We start from the raw sequence: 27229 nt of genomic DNA on the forward strand, positions 1-27229 counted from the left end.
CGTGCCTATGCACGAGTTCCGTGTTTTTGGTCTATGAAATCCAAGATTTGCAAACCCCCCCCCCTACGCGCGGGTAGGAATTGTAGCATAACCATAGACACAAGCTTGTAAGCCTTTCATGCATTCAAGCTTATAAACCTTATTTGGTTTGGTCTTTCTACCAATGTGAGAATCATTCCCACATTCCTCTCTTTTTGTTAAATTTATTCTCAAATACCCATCTTTGAGTATCGATATCTCATTCACATATACTCTATTTTGGACATATAATATATCGTTTCGAAGTCCTCGTGGAGGAGAACACAAACTCACTTAGAGTTAGTTATATATACAACATATGTATATATTTATATATGTCCAAAGTTAGTAAAAATATAAATATTTATACTAAATTTTCCAACAATAAATATATGACTTTTTTATGAACTATATTAGTCTATCTAGTACCCTGATTTCCTATGTAATCACCACATAATCAATATGTTTCCTTAGTACTTTGAGACAAAAACTTCATTTGTGGTATCCATGTATCACCGCCATCTGGAGTAGAAGAAAGAATCATGTTATACAAGATAGAGAGTATGGTCATGAGTTGTTCTTCCTCAACCACACCCCTCATATCTCTTTACCATTGTCAATTCCAGACACCATCAGATAAGCGATCTACAATCCGACATGAAGTGTCTAAATCCAAGGGAAAAGACTATTAAATTTGTTCTTAAGATGCACATCCCTAATCCAAGTATTTAACCAAAATAAAGTGTCCATCTCATTTCCTACCTTCTTCACCATAATAGAGAAATGATCACCCATTGTTCATGCAATTGATTAATAGAACTCATGATTTTCAACCACTTTAACCTTACAAACACCTGAATCACGAGACAAGCCACCATATTCACCTTGAACAACTTTAACAACATGAACCAATAAAGTTGTATGGTTAAATAGAAATCTCTACCTCTACTTCTGGATCAAAGCTTGGTTAAAGGCTAATAAGCTTCATACCCCCAACCCACCTTTCTCCAAATCAAGTATTAACACCTCCCATTTCAACCAAGACATCTTATTATCACTATCTCCACCCCAGAAAAAAAAACAAGCACAATATAATTCAATAGTTTTAATAATAGAAACCAGAGCCATAAATAGTGACATATAATAAATACTAAGATTTCCTAACATCGAATTTAAAAGAGTAAGTCGACCACTAATAGACAACATTTTAACCTTACAATTGCACAAGTTTATCTTAAATCTATCTTCAATTTTCCTTCTATCAATTGTATCCATATCCGACCCCATAGGGAAACCAAGATAAATATAAGGAAGTTTTGTTGGCAAATAACCAAAAATCATAGTCAAATCCTTCACCTAGCTGAACTCGACACCTACCCTAAAGAAGTTAGATTTCTTCAAGTTTAACTTCAAACTTGATGTTGTAAAACCAATGCAGTAAAGCCACAAAATCATCAATATTGTGCTTTGATCAGTCAACTAAAAAAGAACATCATCTACATAAAAAATTAAAACACCCAAACCGAAACTACCAGCTATAATTGGTTGGATCAAGCCAGTGCATATTGTGTCTTCTATTGCCACATGTAAACCCTCCATAACCATAATAAAGAGAAAAATAAATAAAGGATCCCGATTGAGTCCACAATACAAAGAAAACTCATAGGTAAGGTTTCCATTAACCAAAATAGAAGCCTTAGAAGACACCAAGCATGCTTTTATCCATCCATGCCATTTCAACCCAAATCAAGCCACCCCATAATATGATCCAAATATTCTCAACACAAAGAGTCATAAGCTTCTTAAAATAAATCTTCAAAATCAATAGTTTCTTCTGAGCTTTCTTATATCAAGAAACGATATCCTTAACCATCAAAGGTTCGTCAAGGATCATACGACCTTTAATAAATACAGATTGTTCTATGCTGGCAACTTCACAAATGACTTTTGCCAAACTATTAGCTATTTGGAAATAATATTATATTAAACTCCAATCAAAGAAATAGAGCGATGTCTTTCACATATAAGGGTTTTTCGATATTAATGTGATAAAAGACGAGTTACAACCACTAGCAATACGATTGTTATCAACTTATCTTGGAAGTCACTAACAAAAGCTCATATTTCTTTCTCAAAAAAGATGTCATAATCATTTCAAAAACTTGAAAGAAAACCTATTTGGATCAGACACATTACCATTTCTACTTGACCATACAACCATTTTAATTTCATACACTGAAAAAGACTCATCAAGCATAGTAACTCGAGCCTAAGAAAGCAACTTAAACTGAGGGCTTCTAGCTCTCAGAATCTCACCTTTAAAAGCTAGAAACTTCTCCCAAAAGAAGGTTGAAAACATATTTTTAACTTGTATGGGATCCGTACACCAATCCCTATTATGCATCACACATATAATTGCCTATTGAGCGGTTCGTTTTTCAACATGCCTGGGAAATAGTAATTGACAATATTTGAAATAGTTTTTACAAAGAGTTTCTTAATATTTGAATTTGTAAATCGAAAAAACAAGTTACAATTGAATCCGCTAACTTGTGATGTCTTGAAATAAATCAATCATATTGTCATCGTGAACTTGTAAAAACACATCATTCTCAATAAAGGTGACTAAACAATCATTTAAAACTTCATCACCCATGATATTCTGCAACTTATTTTTCATATTTGTCATTATTGAAAAAAAAATCATTATCTCTACACTTGCGCTAGCAACCAGAAGAATAAACATTAACTTGATAAGAAAAAACATGAGTGGATAAGTCACATGCCTATTTATATCAATAAGCTTCATCGAAAAGGAAGTAACATCGTGCATATTTTGGAACTTCGCATCTTTTTCGCATTGTTTATGAAGATATCAAGTTGATAATCAAGAGTTATCAAATCTATGCTTAAACATTCGGAAGGATAGAGAGTAGTAATTTTGAGTAATATCTCTTTTAAGAATAAGAGAATCCATTTTTAGGACTTAAGCAAGCCATGCATATAAGCAAATCCATATTCACTTCATCAAACCGGTCATCTAGTTCTTGACGTAATAAGTTAATTAATCCAATAAACATTTCAACTCGAAAATGATGAAGATTTGCCGCTTGTTGGACAAAACGATCTAACCTTCCTTGACGGATATATTAGGCTTCCATATTTGGAACAACAATGCCATATTTATTACACAATGATGTGACTTGATTCATGTGGTTAGCCCATCCAAGATCCCTTATGTTTTACAAAACACCTTTAGTCACTGAAACAAGTCTCATAACACTAAGATGATGGCTTTATTAGGTTACAAAAAAATTCTCAATGCAGAAAACCACTTAACACTTAAAAGAAGGGCATATGGAACCTAAAAGGAACCATGTCTTTCATTTTGAAGGCAACATACTTTGAATAACAAAAATAACATAAACCCTAGCAAAGGTTAAGGGTTTACATACCTTTGATTTTTTGTAGCAAACAAATCACTTCAATTCTTCCTTTGAAGTGTTTGGAAAGCTTGCACCAAAAGGATGATGTTTCTAATGGCTCACACACGAACCCTAGAACTAGAAGACAATTGAGGAGAGAGGAAGAGAGGTATAAATTTCGTTCACACGCTCCTTGGAGAGAGTAATTAACCATGAAATTTAATGCCCAAGGGGTCCTATTTATGGTTTAGGTAACTTGCATACAAACCCATATTTGAATTAATTAAATAATGTATTTAATTCCAATTGAAATCTTTTATATATCAAAATCCATGAGGCTTTTGGAAACCTTAGAAAAGCTTCGAAAATCGTCCAACCTTGGATGGTTCTAGACTTGCCTCTTTTTTTCAACTATTGAACAATTACAATTCACTCGTTGCACCTTTAATTAATTCCAATTAATCCCAAATTAATTCCAGATTAATTATGATTAATAATTAATCAATTCTATTTGATTTCATATTGATTTATTAACCGTATAAATTAATAAATCAATTATTTTAACAAATCAACTGTCTATTTCCAATTAATATATTAATCAAATAATATATTAACAAATCAATTCCTCATAATTTCCAATCAATTTATTAATTATATAATAATCTAATAAATCATCATCTCTTTACAAATGTCATTCTAATCAAGATCTAGTTATGAGTGACCCAAAAAGGACTTTGATTCTATTTTCACGTTTATACTAATTTAGTTATGATCTTAGACACCGTAATCCAACTGTCTTCCACTTGGATAAGTTTGTAATACAATTGTAAGTATAGCCAAACAAAAAAGAGTGCTTTCCAAAGTCACTGCCAAACTATGATTCAAATCAAATGTTGGTCCTAAGATAAGTGATAAGATATTCCTTCATTCTACAAGATATCGTATAAACAGAGTCATGGATTAAATAATCAACCTCATGATCATTTATTTGTTTCCTAATTTCCCAAATCGTGATAAATTTAGACTACAAAATTGAACACGTCAATTTAGTCCGAACCAGGCTCATGGTTTTCATATATCAATTTAAATCATCGAGGGCCCCAAAGATATCGCTTTTCTTGTTAAGGCAAAAGGAACGAATAAACTTTAACTACTTAAATGTAACCTTTACTAACCAAATCATACATGACACTACATTTTATTACATCATGTTACTGATGCATTATCGTAATACCAATGCACAACCGACTTGTAAATTACAACTTACGTATCTCCATTTGAGGAATAGAAGATAGTATCGTCTTAAAATGACTTGTGATTAAATCCATGAAGTAATCTTTAAGTATGGGTTTATCCAACACTTAAAAATCTCCATTTTCTAGGTACTCGTGATGAATGTTGTAGCAATTTGTATGCAATGTCCAATATCTATGGACAATCTACAATCGATTCATGACAGTCTTAAATCACTACTTACTTTCAAAAGTATAAGAAACTATGGAACTTTTTTACTCGAGGAAGTAAAACATGCAAAGTGAAACACAATTATAAATTAATTAAGTATGGTATCATACCCATTGATCATAAATATATCCCTATTATTTAATCACCATAAAAATTATGAATTTATTCATTGTATAATGTTTTAAGTAACCAATAACCACTTGAATTAAGTAACATCACACACATTTTTTACCTCTCTATGATCCTTCCTTTGTGAACAGATAGAACGTACATTACTCCAATGATGTACATTTCATAATTCCAAATTCGTATCATTATCTAATATGTAGTGGAATTTCATATTTACAAGTATTTTTTCAGTTATGTCGAGGTTTTAAAGTCACAAAGATTGAGCCTCCTATATTATATAAGGTTCCACTGGAACTTGTTACTAGAAACAATTCCAAAGTTATGAAGTCTCAAATTCAAGGTACACTCCTTGAACACTTCTCTTGCATTAAAGTTTCCAACTCGCATGTAGATTTTATAAACAATTCTTATTATGAAAACATTTCCATACTTCCATATGACCATTAATTCTGACTAATAATCATCTCAATCCAAAACGTGTCACTATGGTCCTTCCCACAATGCTAAGAGCATTTGAAAATAAAATTCTAATCCTTTTCACACAATGTTAATCATTTTCACATGAAATTATAACCCTTTTCATACAATGCTAAGAGCATTTGAAGATTAGAATATTCATATATAGCATATGTAATCGACCCTATATCTGAAGCATATGGGACTCGATTCATTATGTCCTATATAAGGATTTGATATATATATATATATATATATATATATATATATATATATATATATATATATATATTCAATTTATTGCTATAATATTTACATATATGGAATCTCCTATGTTGAAACATTTCATCATGATATTCATATATGTCTTTGACTAAGTTCTATTAAACTATACAATCTAAAACTTCAGATTCATAATGAAGTAAGAGTGTCCTCTCCTTAAATTCACTATAGAGAAATAGTTCCCAACTTTTGCAACTTGGAAACTAAATACATTGTTCCTAATGAGTACTATTGTGAACATGCAATACCTGCATAACAATTATGCTCCCACTAGCTTTACCATATAATCAGAAATCAACTAGACTTCTAGAAATCAATACCCTTTGACTTTCTCATGGAAGTGCAGATTCCTATTTTATGATGCTTCATCAAGCCTCTAATTAGGCTTCTTAAGCTTATGTACTTTATCCAGATAGTGTATGTGTTCTAACCCTTTCAAGATTTGATAAACATATCTCCTGAAAGTTTAAACAATTCCTTGCAATTCCTCATACTTTGAAATGTGAAGAGGGATGCCAAAATCATATTCTGAATTTAAGAATTCAATTAACACAAGGTTTTGGACAAACCAAATTCAAATTCAGTATGCCTTTATAGACCAAACTTCTTTATTCTAAATTTCTTAACTTCTGGCATCTCAAAGGCCCACCAGTGCTTCTATGTTGTTAGCAGCTTACCCATATTCATCAATATACTTTCACTAACCAACGTGCTTTGCTTTTGCAGTTAAATAAAGAACATAGAACTCATAAGCATTTACAACTCAACTGGAAATGCACAAAAATAAGAATATGTCAATTAAACACAAAATGTTTTCAGCTACAGGCCGCGTACTAGAGATAACTAAAAGGCTCATTGTTGGATGACTCTTGCAAGATCAAGATCAACATGAATCCCACTGACTTCTTGACAAATGAGTTTTCTCTCAAGGAACATTCATTGATGAGCTAAAACAAATATTCAGAAGTTCATGCGGATTCCTAAAAAGAAAACTCTCCATAGAATAGGACTCAGTTTATCTTTTGTTCTTCGATCAATGAAAACATTAAAACTCCAATTTTAAATATGATAGAGTAAGAAAATTAGTATCACTCCACATATTATGAGGTGTTATCGTTATTATTAGTTTTGAAGAATTTCAAGATACAATTTATAGTTACTAGAGCATGGCTCTAAAACTTGATTGGGAACAAAGTATGACTCATCATATGATCGAACCGTTTCCAACAATGTTCGATTCCTCTTATTATTCATAAAATTTCACTATGATGTTCTTGGAGGATTAGCTGTGATACAATTCCACAATTAGTAAGATGATCACAAAACATGATACTAAAGCACTCTCCTTTCTTTTCAGATTGGATAATCTTTTATCTTTCTGCCTAATAGATTCTTCTATTTGTTCTACTACTCATCAACTTTTCAAAATTATTAGAATTATGTCTAATCTTATAAAGAAAATCATATTAATGAAGCATAAGTAAATCATGACAAATAGAGTTATCGTCCCTTATGGTGGATATGAAGAGTCCATATCAATATGTATTCAATCTATTATTCCTTCACTTGCCTCACATAAACATGTGAACAATGATTTAAGTCACAATTTTCCAATGAACAAGATTCTCATATATAATACAATTCAAATTGTACGACTCCAAGTATCCGTCTAGTTGGTGATGATATTTCTTTTCACTTGGTCAGATATGATAGTATCACAAGCAATATTACAAGAATCAAATCCATAATTAATATTTCTATTATTATAAACATAACCAACACTTTCATTAATGTCATTGCAAGGGAATAAGATAGGCAAACTCCGTAAGCCAGAACTTCAGTTTTATTGAAATAAAACAAAAATTGGAACTTGTCCTTACAATTCATGAAATGAATATCCACAAAGATTAATAACAATCCATTAAATTACCCTAACTCCCTAGCAGTATCTCCAAATTCTGACCATCGAACTATGTGAGCAAATTCTACTCCCAGTTATCATATTTAGCTTGCTCTGCTTAAGCTTCATTCTTTCTTTTAGATTCTGCAACACCATCAAAATGTGTTCATCACATTTTGTATTAAGAGTCTAAGAATAGGAACGTATGGAGTTAGATAATGGATATACCTGAAGTAGAGTCATAAAAATTGAATTTACCATCCTCAAGATCCTTTAGGTAATTTGGGCAGCTTCATTTCCAATGTCCCTTTAATTGGCAGTAGTAACAAATGTAATTATTGGGGTCAACATTTGGAACGATCTCCGTACAAGCCTTTCTATTTACCATTTGATTAAATTGTTTGAACTTCGCGGATCCCTTTCTATTGGGAAGAGAAAAATTTCTTGATTACCATTGTCAACATCTAATAAACTATTGGGATTAGATCCTTTAAGCATTTCTGCTTCACTTGTACTCTTAAGCATCTATGCTTCTATAGTTATCAACATCTCAGTCAGATCAATTAGGATCACATCAAGATTCCTCATATGAAGGTTTTTAACAAACCGATCATATGACTTAGGAAGTGAGATAAGAACGAAATTAATGGTATGATCCTTTGGGAATACAACACCCATTCTTCCCCGTATGTCAATATACGATTTCATTTTCAGAACGTGCGCACAAACAGAATTTCCTTCTTCATCTTTACATGCCAATAAGGCTTGAGTAGTTTCATATATTTCAACTTGAGGAAAACATGATGTTAGGAGAGTCACAGGAGGAGGAGGTGGTGGAAGACTTGAAGAGAGACGATGTCCAGTTCCACCATTTCCTAAGGAATGGAAAACTATTTCACATTGACTTGAAATTGGAAGACCATATTTAGAAGAACGAGGAAGAGCAATTTTAACTTCATAAGACATCTAAAAGTGGGAAAAGAAAGAATTCAAGTTAGTTGATTTTAATCCTTAATTATTAACCTAAATTTAAATCAAGGCTAGGATGCATATTTTCAATTCGAACTTTGAAGAGGGATGCCGTAAAATCTATTTTAGGTTGGTAAGGGTTTTACCAATTTCAATCTTATAAAACTCCTACATCTTTTGAGATTTGTTGAATCTTATTAATGACATGTTTAATCTCGAACTATGCTCTCACTTTTGTGACTAGGATGCCGAGAATCACAAACAAGATGTGAATAACCATGCAAACACGCTTGACAACCTCGAGGTTATTTATCATCTCACATTGATGTGTCAGTTAACCATACACACTCCATCAACAACAATAATTTTTGATTTGTGCCATCATTTCAACTTTATAGTTCCACATTAGTGTGTCGGTTAACCACGCATGCTCCACTAACGACTCATAAAGAAACGATGTGTGTTTTCATGGATTAACATACTTTTCACATTTTTCCTAAAGTAGCTAGAGTGATATTTTAAAGAAGCTTCTAGGACTTTATATCATTACACTTTTATTGAGATTATGTCCAATCAAACCTGTTCGGTTAACGACCCTCTGCCACACAGGAGAGCGGTGGGTGAAAAGGACATTCATTCAATACTCATTTTATAAGCAGTTTCGTTATACCCTCTTTATAGCATGACTTTGTGAATGAGGTCTGCTATTGATTCGAAAGACTTTCTATTGTACATATAGTAATTAATCTTATAACACATATATAAAAGTGTATTTTAAAATATTTCAAAATACAAATTTAAAATTGATTATCATAATTAATCGATTATTTAATTAATCATTTAAATATTTAAAATTAATTAATTAATCAATCCTTTAAACCGATTAATGATTTAATATTTATCTTTTAATTAATCATTTAATTAAATTAATTATTAGATTTATAAGGATAATATTAATTAATCTCATAATTAAGGATAGGGATGAGCATATGGATCGGGGAACCGGCCGGAACCAGTACCGGCACCGGAACCGGAACCCGATGGAACCGGTCGGGCCGGGACCAGGACCGGGACGTTATTTTTGTGGATTTTTGGAACCGAGAACCGGTAGAACCGGCAAAAATCGAAACCGTATGATGCTATTTTTCGAATATCGGTTCCAACATTTGAAGACAGGACAAGAACCGGTAGGAACCGGGAACCGGTAGAACCGTCGAGCCGGTTCGGTTCTTGATTTTGGCCGAAGCCGGTTCCCAGTTCGGGCCGGTTCCGACTTGTTCGGTCCTTTTGCTCATCCCTAATTAAGGATTATGTTATCTAAGAATATCTCTTAATATTTAGGGTTTTTATTTAATAATATAAGATAAGAAAAAAATTGGGTTTTGGCTGAAATAAAAAAAACAGATAATTACCAAATAATAACTACATAAATTAGATTAGGCCAAATGTAACATCCAATTTTTGTTTATTTTTTTCTAATAAGGAATATAAATTTTAGAGTAGTTATATTTATGCAATTGGAAAATCATTAGGGTTTTAATTTGTAAATTTATTTATAAGATTATTGTCATCTAATAGTCAAGTAATTAAGTAATTAATTAAATAACTAAGTAGTAATAATAATAATAATAATGATAATAATAATAATAATAATAATAATGACCATAATGAAAGAAGAATGAGTTAGGTGGGTCTATTAGTCAATTTTGGAACTTATGCGACATAGCAGGAGTGGGTGTGTTCCTCCCTTTTTGGGTTGCTAAACCATACACCTGCATCGGGTTATATATATACATATACACATAGGATATAGATCCGGTAAGAAATTTTTTCTGTTGGAAGGTAATAAGTTTTTTTCTACATATTTTTTTGACGAACAAAACAAATGAATCACTAGATGAATCAAAAATAACATGATTCAAAAAAACATCTCGATAATTCATTTATACCATGATTTTGTTGTTATTCACTAAAATTGTGAATTTTTTCTTAATTTACCTAACAATGAATCATGAATATGTTTTGTTGGGAATATTTTGTTGTGAATCATCTAACTTTTGAATCATATAATGATTCATTTTGTTTGTTCACTAAAAATATATGTAGAAAAAAAAACTCCTTACCTTCCTACCAAAATTTTCTTTCTTATTTAATCTTGACTCTATCGCCGAAGCCTTCGCTGGAAGCATGGTAAGAGAAAGAGAGTAGGAAGAGTTTAGAGATGGAGCCAGATCTTTCTGCCAGCATGAACAGCTCCGGTGGTGTTTCAAGCTGTAAATCATGGCCTGATTTTATTTCGAAGGCCACAGTAACCTCCTGTAATTTAGTTGTGTTTCCATCAAGGTGTCGCAAGAAAGATAGGGAGAGAGAGAACCAGGAAAAAAGCTTCGTCGAAGTGGGGCATCACCAGATTTGGAAGTTCGCCAAAGAAGAGGAGTCTCCATCTACCTTGATTCTGATGAACAATATAGGAGGGGAGAGATTCTTCTTGACCTAATTAACCCTATAATTTATTAGTTAGGCTTGTATTCCGTTGGGATTAAGCTTTAGATTTATCCAAGTGTTTAGGCTCACAATGTTGGGTTTTTGATTTATGGTGGGCCAACGTGAGCTATTGGACTATTGCCTATTGATGGGCCAAGCTACAGTGGACCTTAACTGCAAATAAAGTTGTGGTTTTAATTAAGTAGTATTAATGGGTTGTTTAACTTGGATCATATGATATATTAAATGATGGGTCTTCTAAATGATTAATTTCTAGTTAGAGAAGGTATTTTTTGTTGGATTTTAATGAGTTGGTCTAATTTAATCCTAAACGAGGAATATTATACGACATTTGTTATCAGAGACTATTGGCATTAAGACGTTTGTTATCAGAAACTAAGATATTCCTTTCACAAAATGTGATTTCACATTTGTGTTTTAAAATGATACATTCATCGTTAGATATTACAAGCTCTCTTTCTAGTGATTTTATATTAGGTTTGCGATCTTCAAAGCGTAATCTAAGGCGAGTCAGTTCACTATCCAGCTATTCTCTTACTTCTTTAGCATACTCATAGGCTTTATGAATAGATATCATATCTAATTGGATATGGGTTAGATATGGTTCAGAAATAGATTAATCCAAATTATTTTCAGTGATCATGGATCTTGATGATGCTTCTATCGGGTTGATCATTAGTTGCCATGTAGCAAAATTTTGGCTAAGCATCATCATTGTCTTCTTCTAAACCTAAAGACCAGTAGCCTTCATTACACTCGATCTCTTGTCTTGCCATAAGACACATGTTCCTTCAAGTTTTCACTTTATCCTCATCTCTAGAAGACCAGTACCCATCAACATTTCTTGACACAGTGGTAACAAAAGCTTTCTCACTTGTTGTCGGCTCTTGGGCTCTGTAAGAATAGTATACATAATCTTTTACCTTCAGTTTCTTAGAGGTTTCAACCAAACAGTCTTTGGCAAAATGGTTACCAAGACCACATTTATGACAAACTATCTTGGATTTGTCTGATTTCAAATTTTATTAGGATTCCAAGGAGTGATTTGAGATGTTGGGTCGGTATGCAGGTGGGTTTTCTGACGGTTTAGGAAATGGTTGAGGATTATTTAGATGAGGGGCTTGAAACCGGTTCTGATAAGGTTTATGATTGGGATTCCAGGGACGTTTGTACTTCATGGACAATAGTGTGAATTCCTGTTCAAAGAGAATTTCGAACTCAGCTGGATCAAGATCATGATTTTCTTTAAATGAATGGTTCGAAACAGGTGGAGTAGGTGGGGGTAGGAATTGTTAGTTGAACATGTGAAATAGGTAAGATAGTTCCATAAGGTTTGACACAAATGGGTTCAGAATTAGTGGGTTAACACAACTAACCAAGGCAAGAGGACTTCCTGATAGTTCTCTTAACGTTTGAGCAACGTTAGATTTGTGGCCTTGTAGTTCATCAAATAGTTAATAAATCTTCAGTTTCTTCAGAGACCCGTTACTCTGAATACATGACTTGACGTCCCCCCAGCCTTTTCCGAGGTTATTAATAAACTTCATATTGTACTAGAGAGGAGTTCTGACTATACCGTGTGCACTCATATTGTTCACAACAATTTTGTACCTATTTGAATCCGAGGCTACAGATTCACCTAGAGTAGTGGTGAAGGTATCAAAATCGTTTAAAACCGAAGTCAGGTACTTATCATTCATGTTCTCTGACCCTTCGAATAGGTCCTGAAGAGTGTCCCAAATCTCTTTTGCAGATTTGCACAACTTAATGTGCTCAAAGAGAGACGGAGGAACACTAAACACCATCTCAAAAAATCCAATCTGGTTTGCATGAAGCTTTTAGATATCTGAAGCAGTAAGTAGTGTTGGACGTTGTTCTTCTTGTCCCATGAGAGTAGTAGCAACATCTCTCACCATTTGTCAAACTGTAACATGAGGACCTCCTTTTACAGATCTCCATATTTATTCACCTTTTTCCTTACCAAGTAAAAATCTTTCCATCATAACTTTCCAATGATCATACTCTTCAACAACTAGCAATGGGGCACGAGAAGGGCAACCCACGCTATTTGTTATTTGCATTGAATACATTTGTTGAGTTTGATTAGGAGCTTCCATTGAAGTTAAAGTATTGGAGTAGGAGAGGTATATAAAAGAACGTTTATCCTGAACACGGAAATCACTGAGATAGCAAGGTAATCACATATCAAATATAATTTATTTTTATGGATTCAAAGGACAACCACTCAAGCTCTGATATCAATTGAAAGTGCAAGATTCAGTACACAGACAAGGTTTGAAAACTCAAACCTTGAATTAACTTAAGATCAACGTCTGCTGCTAATATATTGGTCCGGTCAAGTATGGTAAACTAGTCTTGTCTTGAAGTATGAAAATCAACAAAGTGTTCAACAAAATATTTAAGTTGAGTAAAATGAGTATGAGCACGGTAAAGGCAATTTAAGAACAAGAAGAATGATGATGAAAGAGATTTGACTTGCAAGAGAATTTGTAATTGATGTGAAGAGAATATTGCTACTTCTTGCTTACAATTCATGAAACATCATCTCCTTAAATAGTGAAGGAAAGACATAGTATAAACCGTGAACATTCTATGGACTAGATAAAACAACGAACTAACCAAATCTGACACATAAGATTTACTTGATTTTGTCCTATGAAATCTTCACTCAATCAAATGACAAGGAGCATTTAATGATTATACATACTCTATCAAATCAAAAGACTAACTTCAGAATGTCTTGGACATGTCTTCATCTCGGAACAAGACTAACTTCGGAACTCTTCACATCTCGGATTGCATTAACTTCAGATATGGTTTTGGCTCGGATTGCTAGAGGTTCACTTTTATGCATTAACAGAATATGCTGCTAAACTTGATGTAAAATAGAAAACCAATTTAAGTGGATATGCGACAAAGATGAGAGTACTAGGTTCTTCCACAGGATGCTGAAAAATAAGAACATAAAAAACATGATGCATGGTATTACAATAAACGGAGAATAGTCTTCTGATCCTAAACTCATCCTGAATGAGGTTCTCGAATATTTTAAAGGAAAATTCCATGACTCATGTCTGAACATACCTAAGTTGATTATCCCACTTTTCAAGTAATTAAATTAAGATCAAATCTCTCAAATTGAGTCCCCAATCTCGATTGAAGAAATAAAATCGGCAATTTGGTGTTGTGGTTTTGATAAAGCATTGGGCCCCGATGGGTACACATTCAAACTCATCAAATCCAAATGGGATGTCATGAAAGATGATATAGTTTGATTGTAAAGTATTTCGGGGAGAAAGACTCACTCTCCCATGGTTGTAATGCATAATTCGTAACATTAGTCCCAAAAGGAAAAGATCTGATAGAGCTGGCATATTATAGACCCATAAGCCTGATTGGGTGCATATATAAAATTTTTGCTAAACTTCTTGCCAATCTATTGAAAGTTGTTATCAGATCAGTTGTAGATGAACTTCAATCAACATAAATAAAAGGAAGAAATATTCTTGATGGTCCATTGGTGATGAATGGAATCTTCACATGGGCAAAGAAATTAAAAAAGTCGACTTTCCTCTTCAAGGTGGACTTTAAGAAGGCGTTCGATGGTATAAATTGGTTGTATTTAGATTCAGTGATGGAAAAAATGGGTTTTGGTAGAAAGTGGAGAAAATGGATACACATTTGTCTTTCTACAGTAAGATCCTTGGTCTTAATCAATGGAACACCCACAAATGAATTCCCAATCACGAGGGGAGTTAGACAAGGGGACCCGATCTCTCTATTTCTCTTCATCCTAGCATGGAAGGTATTCTTTGGGGATACAAGATGCAAGTGATAAGTCTCTAATTCATGGGATCAAGGTACCAAATAATGGGCCAACTATCTCACATCTTTTTTACACGAACAATGCCATCTTTGTGAGCATGTGGGATAAGAGTAGCATAAAAAACCTCTCACGTACACTCAAAGGTTTTGAAATCTCATATGGACTTAAGGTAAACTTTCACATATCCATATTATTTGGGATATGCACCACTAACATTGAATTACAATACATGGCTCAAATCCTTGGATGCTTGAAAGTTGTTTTCCATTTTCTTACCTCGGGGTGCCTGTTGGTGCGAATATGTTGTCAAAAAATAATTAGATACCCATTATTGATAAATATTAATCGAAATTATCAAACTAGAAGGCAAACACATTGTCATTTGTGGGACGATTGACTCTGATTAAATCAGTATAGGGGAGCTTACCTAAATACTACATATTGTTATACAAAGCACCACAAGGAACTTTGGATGTGTTGGAAAGAATTAGACATAGGTTCCTGCGGGGAGGGACAGACAAAAAAAAATCAACTAGGTAGATTGGTTAATGGTGGTTGCAGCTGAAAAAGATGGTGGCTTAAGGGTAGGTACACTAAAAGCACAAAAAATCGCATTACTAACAAAATGGTGGTGGCGGTTGAAGAATGAAGGAGATTGTATTTGGTTAAAAGTTAATGTTAGCATCCACAACCTGAATAGGAAGCCTACAAATTACATGGGTAGTAAAGTGTTGTGGGGGTGTGTAGTAATATATCCAAAGCAATAAATAGTCTCAACACTTAGAATACATATCCAAATGGTTTTTTCATTAGTATCGTGTCTTAATCCTCAGCTTCTCTTCTGGAAAGACACTTGGTATGCAGAGAAACATTGAAAACAAGTTCCCATTTCCATACCAACTAAAAGCGGTTAAAATTGCCAATATATTGATTGAATCTGCAATACTAGTCTTGCTTGGAAATGGAAAAAAAAAACCCAATGATGTTGTTATAAATTCAGAACTACATGCTTTTTACTCTCTAATTGGATCTCTAAATTTCTCTCATTCACCAAACTTTGGGTTTTGTTACACCCCCTATCCGACCTTTGGCGGAAACACCGAGCAGTGTGACGGAATAAAGAGCGTCAACCCTATTAACCTGAGAATACATGCATTTTGAAAGTCAACATAATGTTGGTGAGTACACGAGGTTTTATTTTTGGATTCTTGAATTCCTTTTAAGAATACTTTTCTTTAGTGAAAACCTTTCTTGTTTATTTATATAGTCTTCTATCTTTTAAAATATCTTTTATTGATCTTAAATGACTATCTTTTCAGGATTTCTAATGATCCTAACGTATTTTAATTATTGTCTTTTGTTAATCTTAATTTACTATCTTTTCAGGATTTCTAACGATCCTCGCGTATTTAAAATTAGGATTTTCTTTTGTTAATCCTAATTTACTATTTCTCCAAGATTTCTAACGATACTAACGTATTTTAATTATTATTATCTTTTGTTACTCCTAATTCACTATCTTTTCAGGATTTCTAACGATCTTAACGTATTTTAATTACCATACCAGGTGTCCCTAATGTTAATCTAAGCTCTAAGACACTTTTAATATATTAATGCGAGCCTCTATAATCGACGCTACGACCATAAATGTACCCCTGATCACGACGCTTCATCGGACGTCGAATAATAACTTATATGGAAGGTATCATGTCGGGATTGTAGCTAGCAATCCCAGGCGGGGTTGTCATAGCCCCATATAGATCTATACATAATTTTCTAGCTCTTGCAAGATTAATAATTATAGGTATTGAGGATATGTCGAATTTAACAAGGCTTTTGGATGAATAACCAACCCACTAACGTATTAACCATAAGCTTTTATCTTTTATATGTATCATAATTACCCATATATATATATATATATATATATATATATATATATATATATATATATATATATATATATATATATATATATATATATATATATATATATATATATATATAGGGAGTGGTTCAAATGGGAACCAAAAAAGGTTAAGAACCGTAAGAACCTCTAACTTTAGATGTTTATAAAGGATTTAGGGTAACCCTAAACCCTTTATAAACACCCTAAACCCTAAACTCTTTATAAACATCTAAAATTAGATGTTCTTACGATTCTTAACCTTTTTTGGTTCTCATTTGAACCTTTACCTATATATATATATATATATATATATATATATATATATATATATATATATATATATATATATATATATATATATATATATATATATATATATTAACATATGTATATTTACACCACACTTTTTTTATATATACCTCTTCCGAGTACATATCATCAAATGATTTTTTTTTTGTATATATATATATATATATACATATATATATATATATATATATATATATATATATATATATATATATATATATATATATATATATATATATGCTCGAGAAGCTTCTGGTCCAGTGGGTCCGTAAAACTCACACACACACACACATACACACACACACACACACACACACATATATATATATATATATATATATATATATATATATATATATATATATATATATATATATATATATATATATAGAGTGAGAGAGAGAGAGAGTTTACCTGATTTATGAAGGACGATGCAATGCCTTTCCTATCGCATAAGAAAAATAAAAGTGGTATAAATGAGTAGATAAATACTAACCTTAGAAGCTCAAAAAGATAATCCATTAAATATTATATGGAAGCAATTTTAGGGGAAAACCGGAAAACCTAAAAATAGCACATTCAAATCGGAAAACCTAAAAATAGCACAAATCTTATTCAAAGAACGGGTTCAACAACAACAACATATACACACCAAATGGCCGATGTAAAAGCTCTCAAAAGTTATACATACAGCTACTCAACTACTTTATTGAACAAGACAAGCGGTAGTTGATTCAAAATATCGTTTCACATCCTCAAGATCACTAACTTATCATCTTATATGATCCTTCCTGTGCCTACTTATGCCAAACTGCATACTGGTGCCCATGTGCCACCAGTTTCCACTCAGAACCAGTGGGACACCATGAATCACCGCCAATTTTCATACACAGCTTCTCTCCAATTATGGCTGCATAAAGATTGGCCTTAGCTTCAAGAATCCTAATGGAGGATCGACTCTGTATGTCTTGCTCCTTGCGCACATTTATCTGCATATTTGTTTCAATGTAAAGATAAAGGGCACTAATGGAAAATAATAATGGGACACGTTTGAATAGTTACTTACCAACTTCACAATTTGGTCGTGCATGGCACTTCCCCAGTCGTAAAAATGGTCATAAAAGATTGATGGTATTCCAGGATGCGTGAGTATATAAGCATAGCCCTGAATAATGTCATAAAGTTAGAGTCCATGATTAAGATTCAACGATTTATGAAAATATGTAAATTAAATCACCAAAAAAAAAAAGAGAATTGTACCTCCATGACATGATTCGAAGGGAATGGCCAATGACCCTGCAACATTTGTACGATAAACTTTTTCAGCAAGTGTTCAATATGTGCCGAGGAGAAATTCTTAGAATGGTTATTCCAGGTGGTGATACTCTTTTACGGTGGAGTATGATTATTCTACATGGTGATACTTTTTTTTTGTCTCGTGAAATTTGTTTATTTGATTGTAACAATTTATCATATAGTGAATTTTTCTACTCTCTTCTCAGGCTTTGGAGTTTTCCATGTATATTCTTGTGTTGAATTAAGTTTCTCAATTATTTTTCATTGGGCGAGTTGTTGGGAATCTTTGAGGCCATTTTCCCAACAGAAAAAGCGTTTGAATAATGGCAAAAATGGTCAAATCACAAAGTTAATGGAGTTTGAGCAGGGGCATGAAATTGATTAAAGGCTGCATGCAACAATACTATGATGAAATCCACTAATTCTTGAAAAAACTAAAATTGTATACCTGAGTGGATCCAGTGTCATGATTATCAAGGAAAGTTACAGCTCTTGAAGGCCACCATCCCATGACACCTGGCGGCTTCCCTTGAGCATCACGTAAACGCCAAAGTTGCCCCTTAACAGCTTCCTGCATGGAAAGATGGAAGTTTCAAAAGATGAAACACTAATGTACAACTTTTCATGCATATAGTACAAGTCACTGTACCTGAAGGATCCCTTTTGTGGTGAAGTCAAATGCTGTAGAAAGTTGCCCTGTGCCATCAATCCAGTTGATTATACGCTGCCTATGACTATCTGCAATTAAAATTAGTCAGAAACAACAAAAATGTTAAGTTAATCATAAAAACTTTCTCCAAAAATATTAAAAATTTAGAAGAATATAAAAGTTTAAAACAAAAAAAAAAAAAAAAAAAAAAAAAAAAAAAAAAAGGTTGCATTTTATTCAATTTATTCACCTTGGTTATAATCAAGGTAGGTTCCTTTGTAGTTGCATGAGTCCCAATATTCTCCAACAGTAAATATTGGTTTTGCACCCTCGATGTATTCTTTCACATATTTTGCAGAATAACTACATGAAAAAAAAAATAGACAAATAATAATGATAAGTTTCAGAGAAAACTTTATAAAAAAAAAAAAGAACCTATAAAACATTACCCTCTTGCAAAGTCAAAACGAAAATCTTGAAAACCAACAGTGTATCGTAGCCATTTTAGCCAACCAATAAGGTCTTTTCTAACAAAGTCTTGTGTATGATCAATATTTGGAACTCCATTAAAGTTGTCTCCTGTGCTCCTGTTACCCTTTATGAAAAAAGTAAATGACCATTTTACCCTTTTGTATAGAACTAATGTTATGAATTAATCTGGTAAGCTATATGTGAGTTTTTCTATTTTACTTGATACTAAAAGTACGACGTGATTAAAAAAAGTTAGCAAAAAGGGTTTTCCCCATTAAATGCTAACTTTTTTTCAAATAATACCTCGTTTCCTGTGTTATTTTCTCAAATATTTTTTAAACATCATTTATCCAGATAATTTTAATTTTATTTCTAGTTAGGTGGTTTGAGGTAATAAGATACATACAAGTCCACCAGTGCAAGAAGTAACAGCACGTTCATCCCAAGACAATGGAATCCAATCATAGCGGTTATATTTACCACCATGCCCTTGAGTAGTCCCAACACGATGATTGATAACTATGTCAGCCATTGGTCGAATATTATACTGCTTCATTTTTTTTAATAAATCTTTAAGCAAAGCCTCAGAACCATACGAAGAGTTGAGAGAATATAGATTTTGTGGAAGGTAGCCTGTGAAAAGTTTAAAAAAAAAAATTTAAAGTAACAATATATCTCTATAGTTTGTTTGAGCTTGCTCTGATACCATATTAGATATATCAAGTCCTTGATTTTAACTGATATTATACAAATATACATATAGTTTTTAGATTTGAAATTTACAAACCTTCAGGAGAAAACGAATTAGTTGGTGGTGGTAACCAAGCTGATGTGATCCCCGATTTTGCCATATCGGGTACTTTTTTCTCTAAATTTCTCCACCAATCATGTTTACGAGACTCCCAGTTGAAAGCCTGAGAATTTAACCCAATTTCATAAAAAGATGTGTTAATTTGTGTCATGTCATCATAATAGTATGTATATATTTGAAACTACATGGTCATAATAAGGGATGATTTGAAAGTCAATGGTGTAGTAAGAAAAATAGTAAAATACAATGTTATGAATATAATTTGTCAATTGGAAAACTATACAGTATACACCCATAGTTACCTGAAGTAAGATTTCTCTTCCATTGCGTATCACTGCCAAATTAAAGATATGTTAAAGAAACTTTTTAAAGAAGAAAGATATGTTAATTTACAGCCAATAGAGCATACCAATTTGTGTTTCTTGAACACCATCATTATCCTATAATCAAAAGCAAAAAAGGGGTAATGAGAAAAGAAGCAAAAAAAAGCTATTTTTAAAGTGTATATTAACTTTATAAGTGTCAATTAATTACTAAAAAAACGAAACATAAATTGAAGAAATTCTTACAGTTGTTCCCAGGAAACCCATCTTGTATCACTTACAAATTACTTTATGAGACTTGATCAATAAAAATGTACAAGAAAAATATCCTGCATCCATTACGAAACTTGTTATAGGACTTGTGCACTAAGCAAAGATTCACAAATAATTTGAAGATCGATAAACAAAAACAAAGAAGAATTAACTGAGAAAAAAACATGAATAGAAGTCAAAGTTATATAAATACCCTAGAAAATTGAATTCAAAAACACATCACTTAAAACCGTAGGATTAATGATGAAATCGACAAATTACAGAACTTGGCGATCGATGAGAGTAGGTGAAAAGATTAAGAAAATTACCTGAATACAAATCAAGTGGTATTACGAGCCCTAGCAAATTCAAATTGCAGTGAACCCCAATACTACTGTGCATTACAAACCTCAGGCCATGATCGTATTTATAGGAAGGTTGAAATGTAAACGAGTAAAACGCGATTGATTCTTCACAACTGTAATGAAAATTTTCCATCCACAACAAAAGGGGATTCGAGTTGAAATTAGGAGGAGGAGAAGATTCGTGTTATCAGGGATTGGGGTGAAATTTAAAGAGATTGTACGCAATTTGCAGACGTTGAGCTTTTGGGATTCGATCATCTTTCGTTTTTGAGAGGGAATGTTGGCTCCACAATGAATATGAATTCTTCTTTTTTACCTCATCACACGTACAAGAATATATACAAGTCCATTCTTTTACGTTTTAACACTCAATTTTCATTATAAATTGTTTGCTAAAACAATGAGTTACGTCTATAGAAACATAGATTTATTTGAAAGGTTAAAAATAGTCATCCATGATTCTAAAAACTACATTTTAAAGAGTTGTTAAACATTTTAATAAGAACCATAAGATGTGAAGAGTATGTCAGCATTGCCTAGCACCACCTGAGCTTACCATTCCACATCGACATTCAACCATGTAAGTGCAGAGGAGAGAGGCTCGGCAGTTGGTTGCCAAAGAGGCAATTTTTCGGCAGTTGCTAAGCTAAAGGGATAGTGTGCCCTCAACATGCCAAGCTCTTGAGTTCCTATTCCTTACAACATCCTATCGGTCTTCTCTCGAGTTCACTAAGGAAAAAAAAATAAAAAATGAAAAATGAGAGAATAAAAGAAAAAGGAATGATCTTCATTTTCTTTCTCTCAAATTCCTTCCAATTTAGGAGGACAGTTTATAAAAACGAGAGAATAAAAGAACTGAATAGTTTGGTATTTTTTTAAACTTAGGGGCAATTTGGTACTTTTTTAAAAACTTGGGGGATGTTTGAAAATGAGGTAAACAGTTGGAAAATATGCATCTTCTTCACATAAATAGATCTCTTACTTTCATATCCTAGTTGAAAATGGTTTTGTGTCTGCCCTTGGAAATTTGATAAAGGAAAAGCCTAAAAGCATTATCTATCAAATAAAGTTAGCTTCATAAAAATCATTACTAATGAACAGCAAACAAACGTGTATGTAGACATCAATGATCTAAGATACATGTTGAAATATGATATGAAATCTTAGGTTAATTGGTATTGCAGTTGGTAATGTAAGTGTTTTCTAGGAAAGCAAGGATTCATTTGGTAAACCATACTGAAATACTCGAGAACCGAACCGAATAAGTCTAAAATACATAACCGAGAACCGAACCGAATACCTTATTCGGTCCTAATTCATTCAAGCATTCGTCCCCCACGTTCGAGCTAGTCGAATCAGTACTTATTGTTATATCATTCGTGCCCCTCAAAGCCACTTAACTCGCTTTCAAGAATAAAAATATTGCTTCCAATTAATAGACTGAAATGAAAATTTTGAAAGATGTTATGGAGGGTTTCAAATTGGTGTTGGAACCGCTACATCTGCTTTAGCTGGAGTAGCAGTCGGAATTGGAAAGATATTAAGTTTGTTGATCCATTCAGTAGCACGGAGTCTGGAACTGGATACTGAATTGTTTGCTTATGCCATTTTAGGCTTTGCTCTCACGGAATCCATTGCCTTGTTTGCTCTTATGATGGCCTTTTTTATCTTCTTCATATTCTGAGATTCGTTACCGTTAGTAGCCTTCCTCCCAAGGCGAGCTAAGTGACATGAGGCGAGTGTTTGAGTGAGTTAAGTGAGGAAGTGGGGGCCCTGAGGAAGCGGAGGGAGAGAAAGTTGGATCGGGTTTCACTGTTATGTTGGTTAATGCCCAACCACCTTCAAGAAGGCAAAGAAGTAAACTTAATAACCTTTTCCATTATCAGTAGCAGCACTGGACGAATCGAAACAAGTAAAATCCAGGTAGGAATCTGCTTATCTACTTACCTTTCAACCTCAGAGCATTTAGTTCAGGTATCGCAACGGTCGACGACTTGGATGGGTAGATCTTCACTCATTATCCTTCTTCGAACCTTTTGGTATGTATTGTCCCTAACTATAGATCAGATCCATCATACAAGAAAGAAAATTATGCACTGCTGCTGAGTCATCAGACTTATCCACTAAGGGATTCATGGATTTTTTTGTGGATTGCGTTAGGGGAAATCTATCGGTTCGGGTTTTCGGTCCAGACGTTCATACATAGTTACAAGTTGTAAAGTTGTGGGAGTTTTGATTTAAGATATAAGTTAAAGAAAATGTTGAGCGGTTGTTATTAATAAACATATGAATATACATTTCATCGAACAATGACTAATTGCTATATATAAAAAAAAAAAAAAAAAAAAAAAAAAAAAAAAACCCAAAAAACCCAAAAAACCCAAAAAACAAAAAACGAAAACAAACAAACAACAAGAATTTCACTAATAATCTAAAAGTAACAAAAAAGGTAGGAAAAACTAAAGATCAATAAAAACCAAAGAATAACAAACTTTAAGTACATTACTAGATAATTAAAATTCAAAAATCATAAAAACAACAAAATGTCCTATCACCTTACATCGTTGACAATTCTTTCTTATCGACTCTATTATGTTCTCGCTACATTATAGATTCAACATATACAATTTACTCTTTTTTCTCATTACTTTGATCAATAAGTGGCTCAACATCATTATCCCGTCATTGTCTTTATTCTTTGATGTCTTTGAATCAGTGAATCTTGGTATCTATGACTCCGAACAAACAAATTACAAATGTATTCATCGGAACTGATTCTCGTTTACACTATGCATTTCGATTGGTCACTTTTTGAGACTTGTTATTTTCACTTTGCCATTTACTTGTATCTCTATACTAGTACAAGTAGAGAGTTATGTAGATAAGCTAAATTAAAGTTATTGTAATTGATTTTAATGTCATCAAACATTTTAGGCAATAGGAAATATGAGTATTGAATGAGATCAATAGCATGATTAAACTAAAGTATAGTAGGATGTCAAATTGGCGTACAATGGATTTAAAGTTAAGTATTCATAGGACTGTTAATGATAGAAAACAATATTTTTTTTAGTTTCAAAATATATTTCATATAATTTTGAAGAGTTCAATTGATTATGGGAAATAAAAATAAAATATTGATGTGACAGTTAATTAAATTTAATAGATTTCTAACAATTAATATATTTAATATTTTCTTATTTCATACAACGAATTTAATTAAAAAAAACAGCCAAGTGCATCATAAATTGAAGAGATCATCTTGATTAAATCATCAAAATTTAGCATCACAACCGATACAAAATTCATTTCTTTACTTCAGCAGCCTTGATGATGTCAATAAACTCAGGCTACACACGAATGCATAAAACATGTTAGAAAAAAAAAAAAAAAATTAGACACGTGTCAAATAGAGCAACAATGACGAATATGAATAACAATGTTGTTGTTTACCTTAAGAGAAGCTCCACCAACTAAAAAGCCATCGAGATCATTTTGTCCTGCCAATTCCTTGCAATTGGAACCATTTACAGATCCTGTAAATTAAAATCCAAAATTTATTAATGGTAATTTTTACGTTATTATAATAAATTTCATCGTGTTTTAAATTGATCCATAAGTTATTGTTTTATTACAAATTATCATGTGTAACATAAGCATCATAAACATACCTCCATATATAATCCTAGTTTTAGCAGCAACTTCGGCCTTAATGTTTGTTTCAAGCCATTTCCTTAACTCCGCATGTACCTTTTATGCCAATATTAACAATCCCATGTTATAGACATCACATGACACTACATCATATAACATATTTGATGTGCATTGAACTTTGACTGATATCAGATAAAAATTACAAATTTTTATCACATTCAAAAAAGTGAACCTCTAGATCTCTCATTTATGTAAAAAGACATAAATACCCTCCTACTTACTTCTTGAGCCTGAGCCGGGGTAGCAACCTTTCCGGTTCCAATAGCCCAAACTGGCTCATAAGCCAGGACAACATTATCCCAATTTTTTATCTTATCTGCGAATTAAAAAAATATATATATTCATGAAAATGATAGATATTTGTTACTTTCACATTGTAAAAAACAATTAAACAATTTAAAAATGAAAAATAAAACATATAATAATTTCCAAATCACCTGCAATTGCCTTAGTTTGTGCAGCAACAACTTTCATAGTTGTTCCAGCTTCCCGCTCTTGAAGAGTCTCCCCAACACATGCAATCACCTTCAAGCCTTGAGAAAGTGCATACGCAACCTTGTCTCCAACAAACTGATAAAAAAAAATAATTTGGAAAAGGTAAATGTAAATCATAATCCTATTAATGTCTTCATTATCAAATGGGGATAAAGAAATTATTAAAAAAAAGGACCTCGTTTGATTCGTTCATTAGAGCTCTCCTTTCAGAGTGACCAATGATGACCCAAGGGATGCCCAAGTTCAGAAGCATCTCTGCACTGCATATACAAAAAAATGGATAGTTATCATATGGTTAATGAATGTTTTTGGATAGGAGATTGATTAAATAGTAAATACATAGAAACATACCTAATTTCACCAGTGAATGCACCTCCTTTTTTAACCCAACAATTTTGAGCAGCGATATGAAATTCAGGCTTCAGTTCGCTTTTAACAGAGGGGATAAAGACAAAAGGAGGGCTCACCACAACCTCTGAAAATGGAAAATGGTTGAGTTTGAGATATTAATCATGAAATCAGAATCTATCTTATCAAAATCCAAAGAGAATGACAGTGTTTTACTTAATAATGAAATCAGAACAACATTATATTGTTTAGGGTTTACCTACAACATCTTTAGATGGCACTTGAGCTGCATTAAGTGTTGACACGATCTTCTTAACCTCCTCCGAGGTTCCATTCTACAATAAAAAGATAGTTAGATCAGTTAATTAACAAAAATAAGCAATTTCCTTAATCATAATCACTGAAGGCGAAAGGATATGGAATCGCTAATGAATACATTTATTTATTCGTATGATTGTTTTTCCCTCTCCAATAGAATCAATTTTCAGAATCCATTGAAACCAATGGAAGAATAAATCAATCCTCAAGCGAACATTATATAAAGTATTCTAAATCTGATTACATATTTGAATCGACAAATCAAGAACACTCAAGACAGGATTCTCATTAGATAAACAACAAACAATTGCTTATTTTAATTGGAAGATTAAACGGATATCAACAATGCAACTCGAAACAAATCAATAGAAGATGATACATTAAATGATTGAAATGGAAATCGTGATGGATGCTTACGCATTTCCAGTTGCCACCTACGAAGAATAATCGTCCCATTTTCTGACAAAAAGTTTCACAGCAAGAAAAAGCTTCTCCGATTGGCTTCGATAAATGGAACGAGATGGATCACAATATTATTATGGAAGTGGTTTTCTCCGATTAATATGCATGGAAAGTAGATTTTAACGGATCACAGACTAATTATATTGACGAATTACGAGAATGAAAATAAAATTAAAGCCGTTACATTTTTTTTTATGTTTTTATAAATATAGATAGATGATACTTCACCTAAATTACCAATAATGATTAACATAATATCTTATATTATATGTATTATTCTCTAAAGCCTTATTCCAATTAAATTAACTTATTCCATAATTTATGTGAATGATTCTACAAAAAATACGCACTTAAGCCCACTACAAAGAATGGCCCAAACCACAGACAAAGAAATACTCACTTAAGCCCACTACAAAGAATGGCCCAAAACAACGACAAAGAAATACTCACTTAAGCGGTTAAGCCCTAGTATGATACATGCAACTAGGGATGAAATTTAGAACCGGAAAACC

General features: G+C 32.7%; 2 protein-coding genes across 2 annotated transcripts; both read right to left on the minus strand.

Annotated features, from left to right (window-relative positions):
- Positions 1 to 17800: 17800 nt before the first annotated feature.
- LOC111914316 (probable alpha-amylase 2) lies at positions 17801 to 21687 on the minus strand. Its single transcript, XM_023910087.3, has 13 exons — positions 21345 to 21687; positions 21010 to 21092; positions 20850 to 20880; positions 20743 to 20774; positions 20417 to 20543; positions 20036 to 20262; positions 19608 to 19753; positions 19409 to 19521; positions 19159 to 19247; positions 18958 to 19080; positions 18474 to 18509; positions 18280 to 18378; positions 17801 to 18202 (listed from the first exon to the last, which is right to left on the minus strand). Exons 2-13 carry the CDS (start codon positions 21028 to 21030, stop codon positions 18011 to 18013), a joined length of 1236 nt encoding a protein of 411 aa, XP_023765855.1. The 5' UTR covers positions 21031 to 21092; positions 21345 to 21687; the 3' UTR covers positions 17801 to 18010.
- Positions 21688 to 24532: 2845 nt separating this feature from the next.
- LOC111914237 (triosephosphate isomerase, cytosolic) lies at positions 24533 to 26859 on the minus strand. The gene is made up of 9 exons (XM_023910008.3): positions 26673 to 26859; positions 26197 to 26272; positions 25941 to 26064; positions 25765 to 25849; positions 25532 to 25664; positions 25316 to 25410; positions 25052 to 25130; positions 24834 to 24916; positions 24533 to 24730 (listed from the first exon to the last, which is right to left on the minus strand). Exons 1-9 carry the CDS (start codon positions 26709 to 26711, stop codon positions 24686 to 24688), a joined length of 759 nt encoding a protein of 252 aa, XP_023765776.1. The 5' UTR covers positions 26712 to 26859; the 3' UTR covers positions 24533 to 24685.
- Between the last annotated feature and the right edge of the window lie 370 nt (positions 26860 to 27229).

Source organism: Lactuca sativa, chromosome 8, assembly GCF_002870075.4.
Source record: "Lactuca sativa cultivar Salinas chromosome 8, Lsat_Salinas_v11, whole genome shotgun sequence".
Lineage (NCBI taxonomy): Eukaryota > Viridiplantae > Streptophyta > Magnoliopsida > Asterales > Asteraceae > Lactuca > Lactuca sativa.

What these genes read in the sequence shown, in the direction of transcription:
- LOC111914237 (XM_023910008.3), bottom strand. Translation starts at nt 26,711, where the DNA reads ATGGGACGATTATTCTTCGTAGGTGGCAACTGGAAATGC. An exon ending in TAATGAACGAATCAAACGAG is followed by an intron (nt 25,665 to 25,764) that starts GTCCTTTTTTTT and finishes TTTTTTTATCAG; the next exon opens with TTTGTTGGAGACAAGGTTGC. An exon ending in CCCCGGCTCAGGCTCAAGAA is followed by an intron (nt 25,131 to 25,315) that starts GTAAGTAGGAGG and finishes TTGGCATAAAAG; the next exon opens with GTACATGCGGAGTTAAGGAA.
- LOC111914316 (XM_023910087.3), bottom strand. Translation starts at nt 21,030, where the DNA reads ATGGGTTTCCTGGGAACAACT. An exon ending in CTTCTTGCACTGGTGGACTT is followed by an intron (nt 19,754 to 20,035) that starts GTATGTATCTTA and finishes TTTTTCATAAAG; the next exon opens with GGTAACAGGAGCACAGGAGA. An exon ending in CCACAAAAGGGATCCTTCAG is followed by an intron (nt 19,081 to 19,158) that starts GTACAGTGACTT and finishes CTTTCCATGCAG; the next exon opens with GAAGCTGTTAAGGGGCAACT.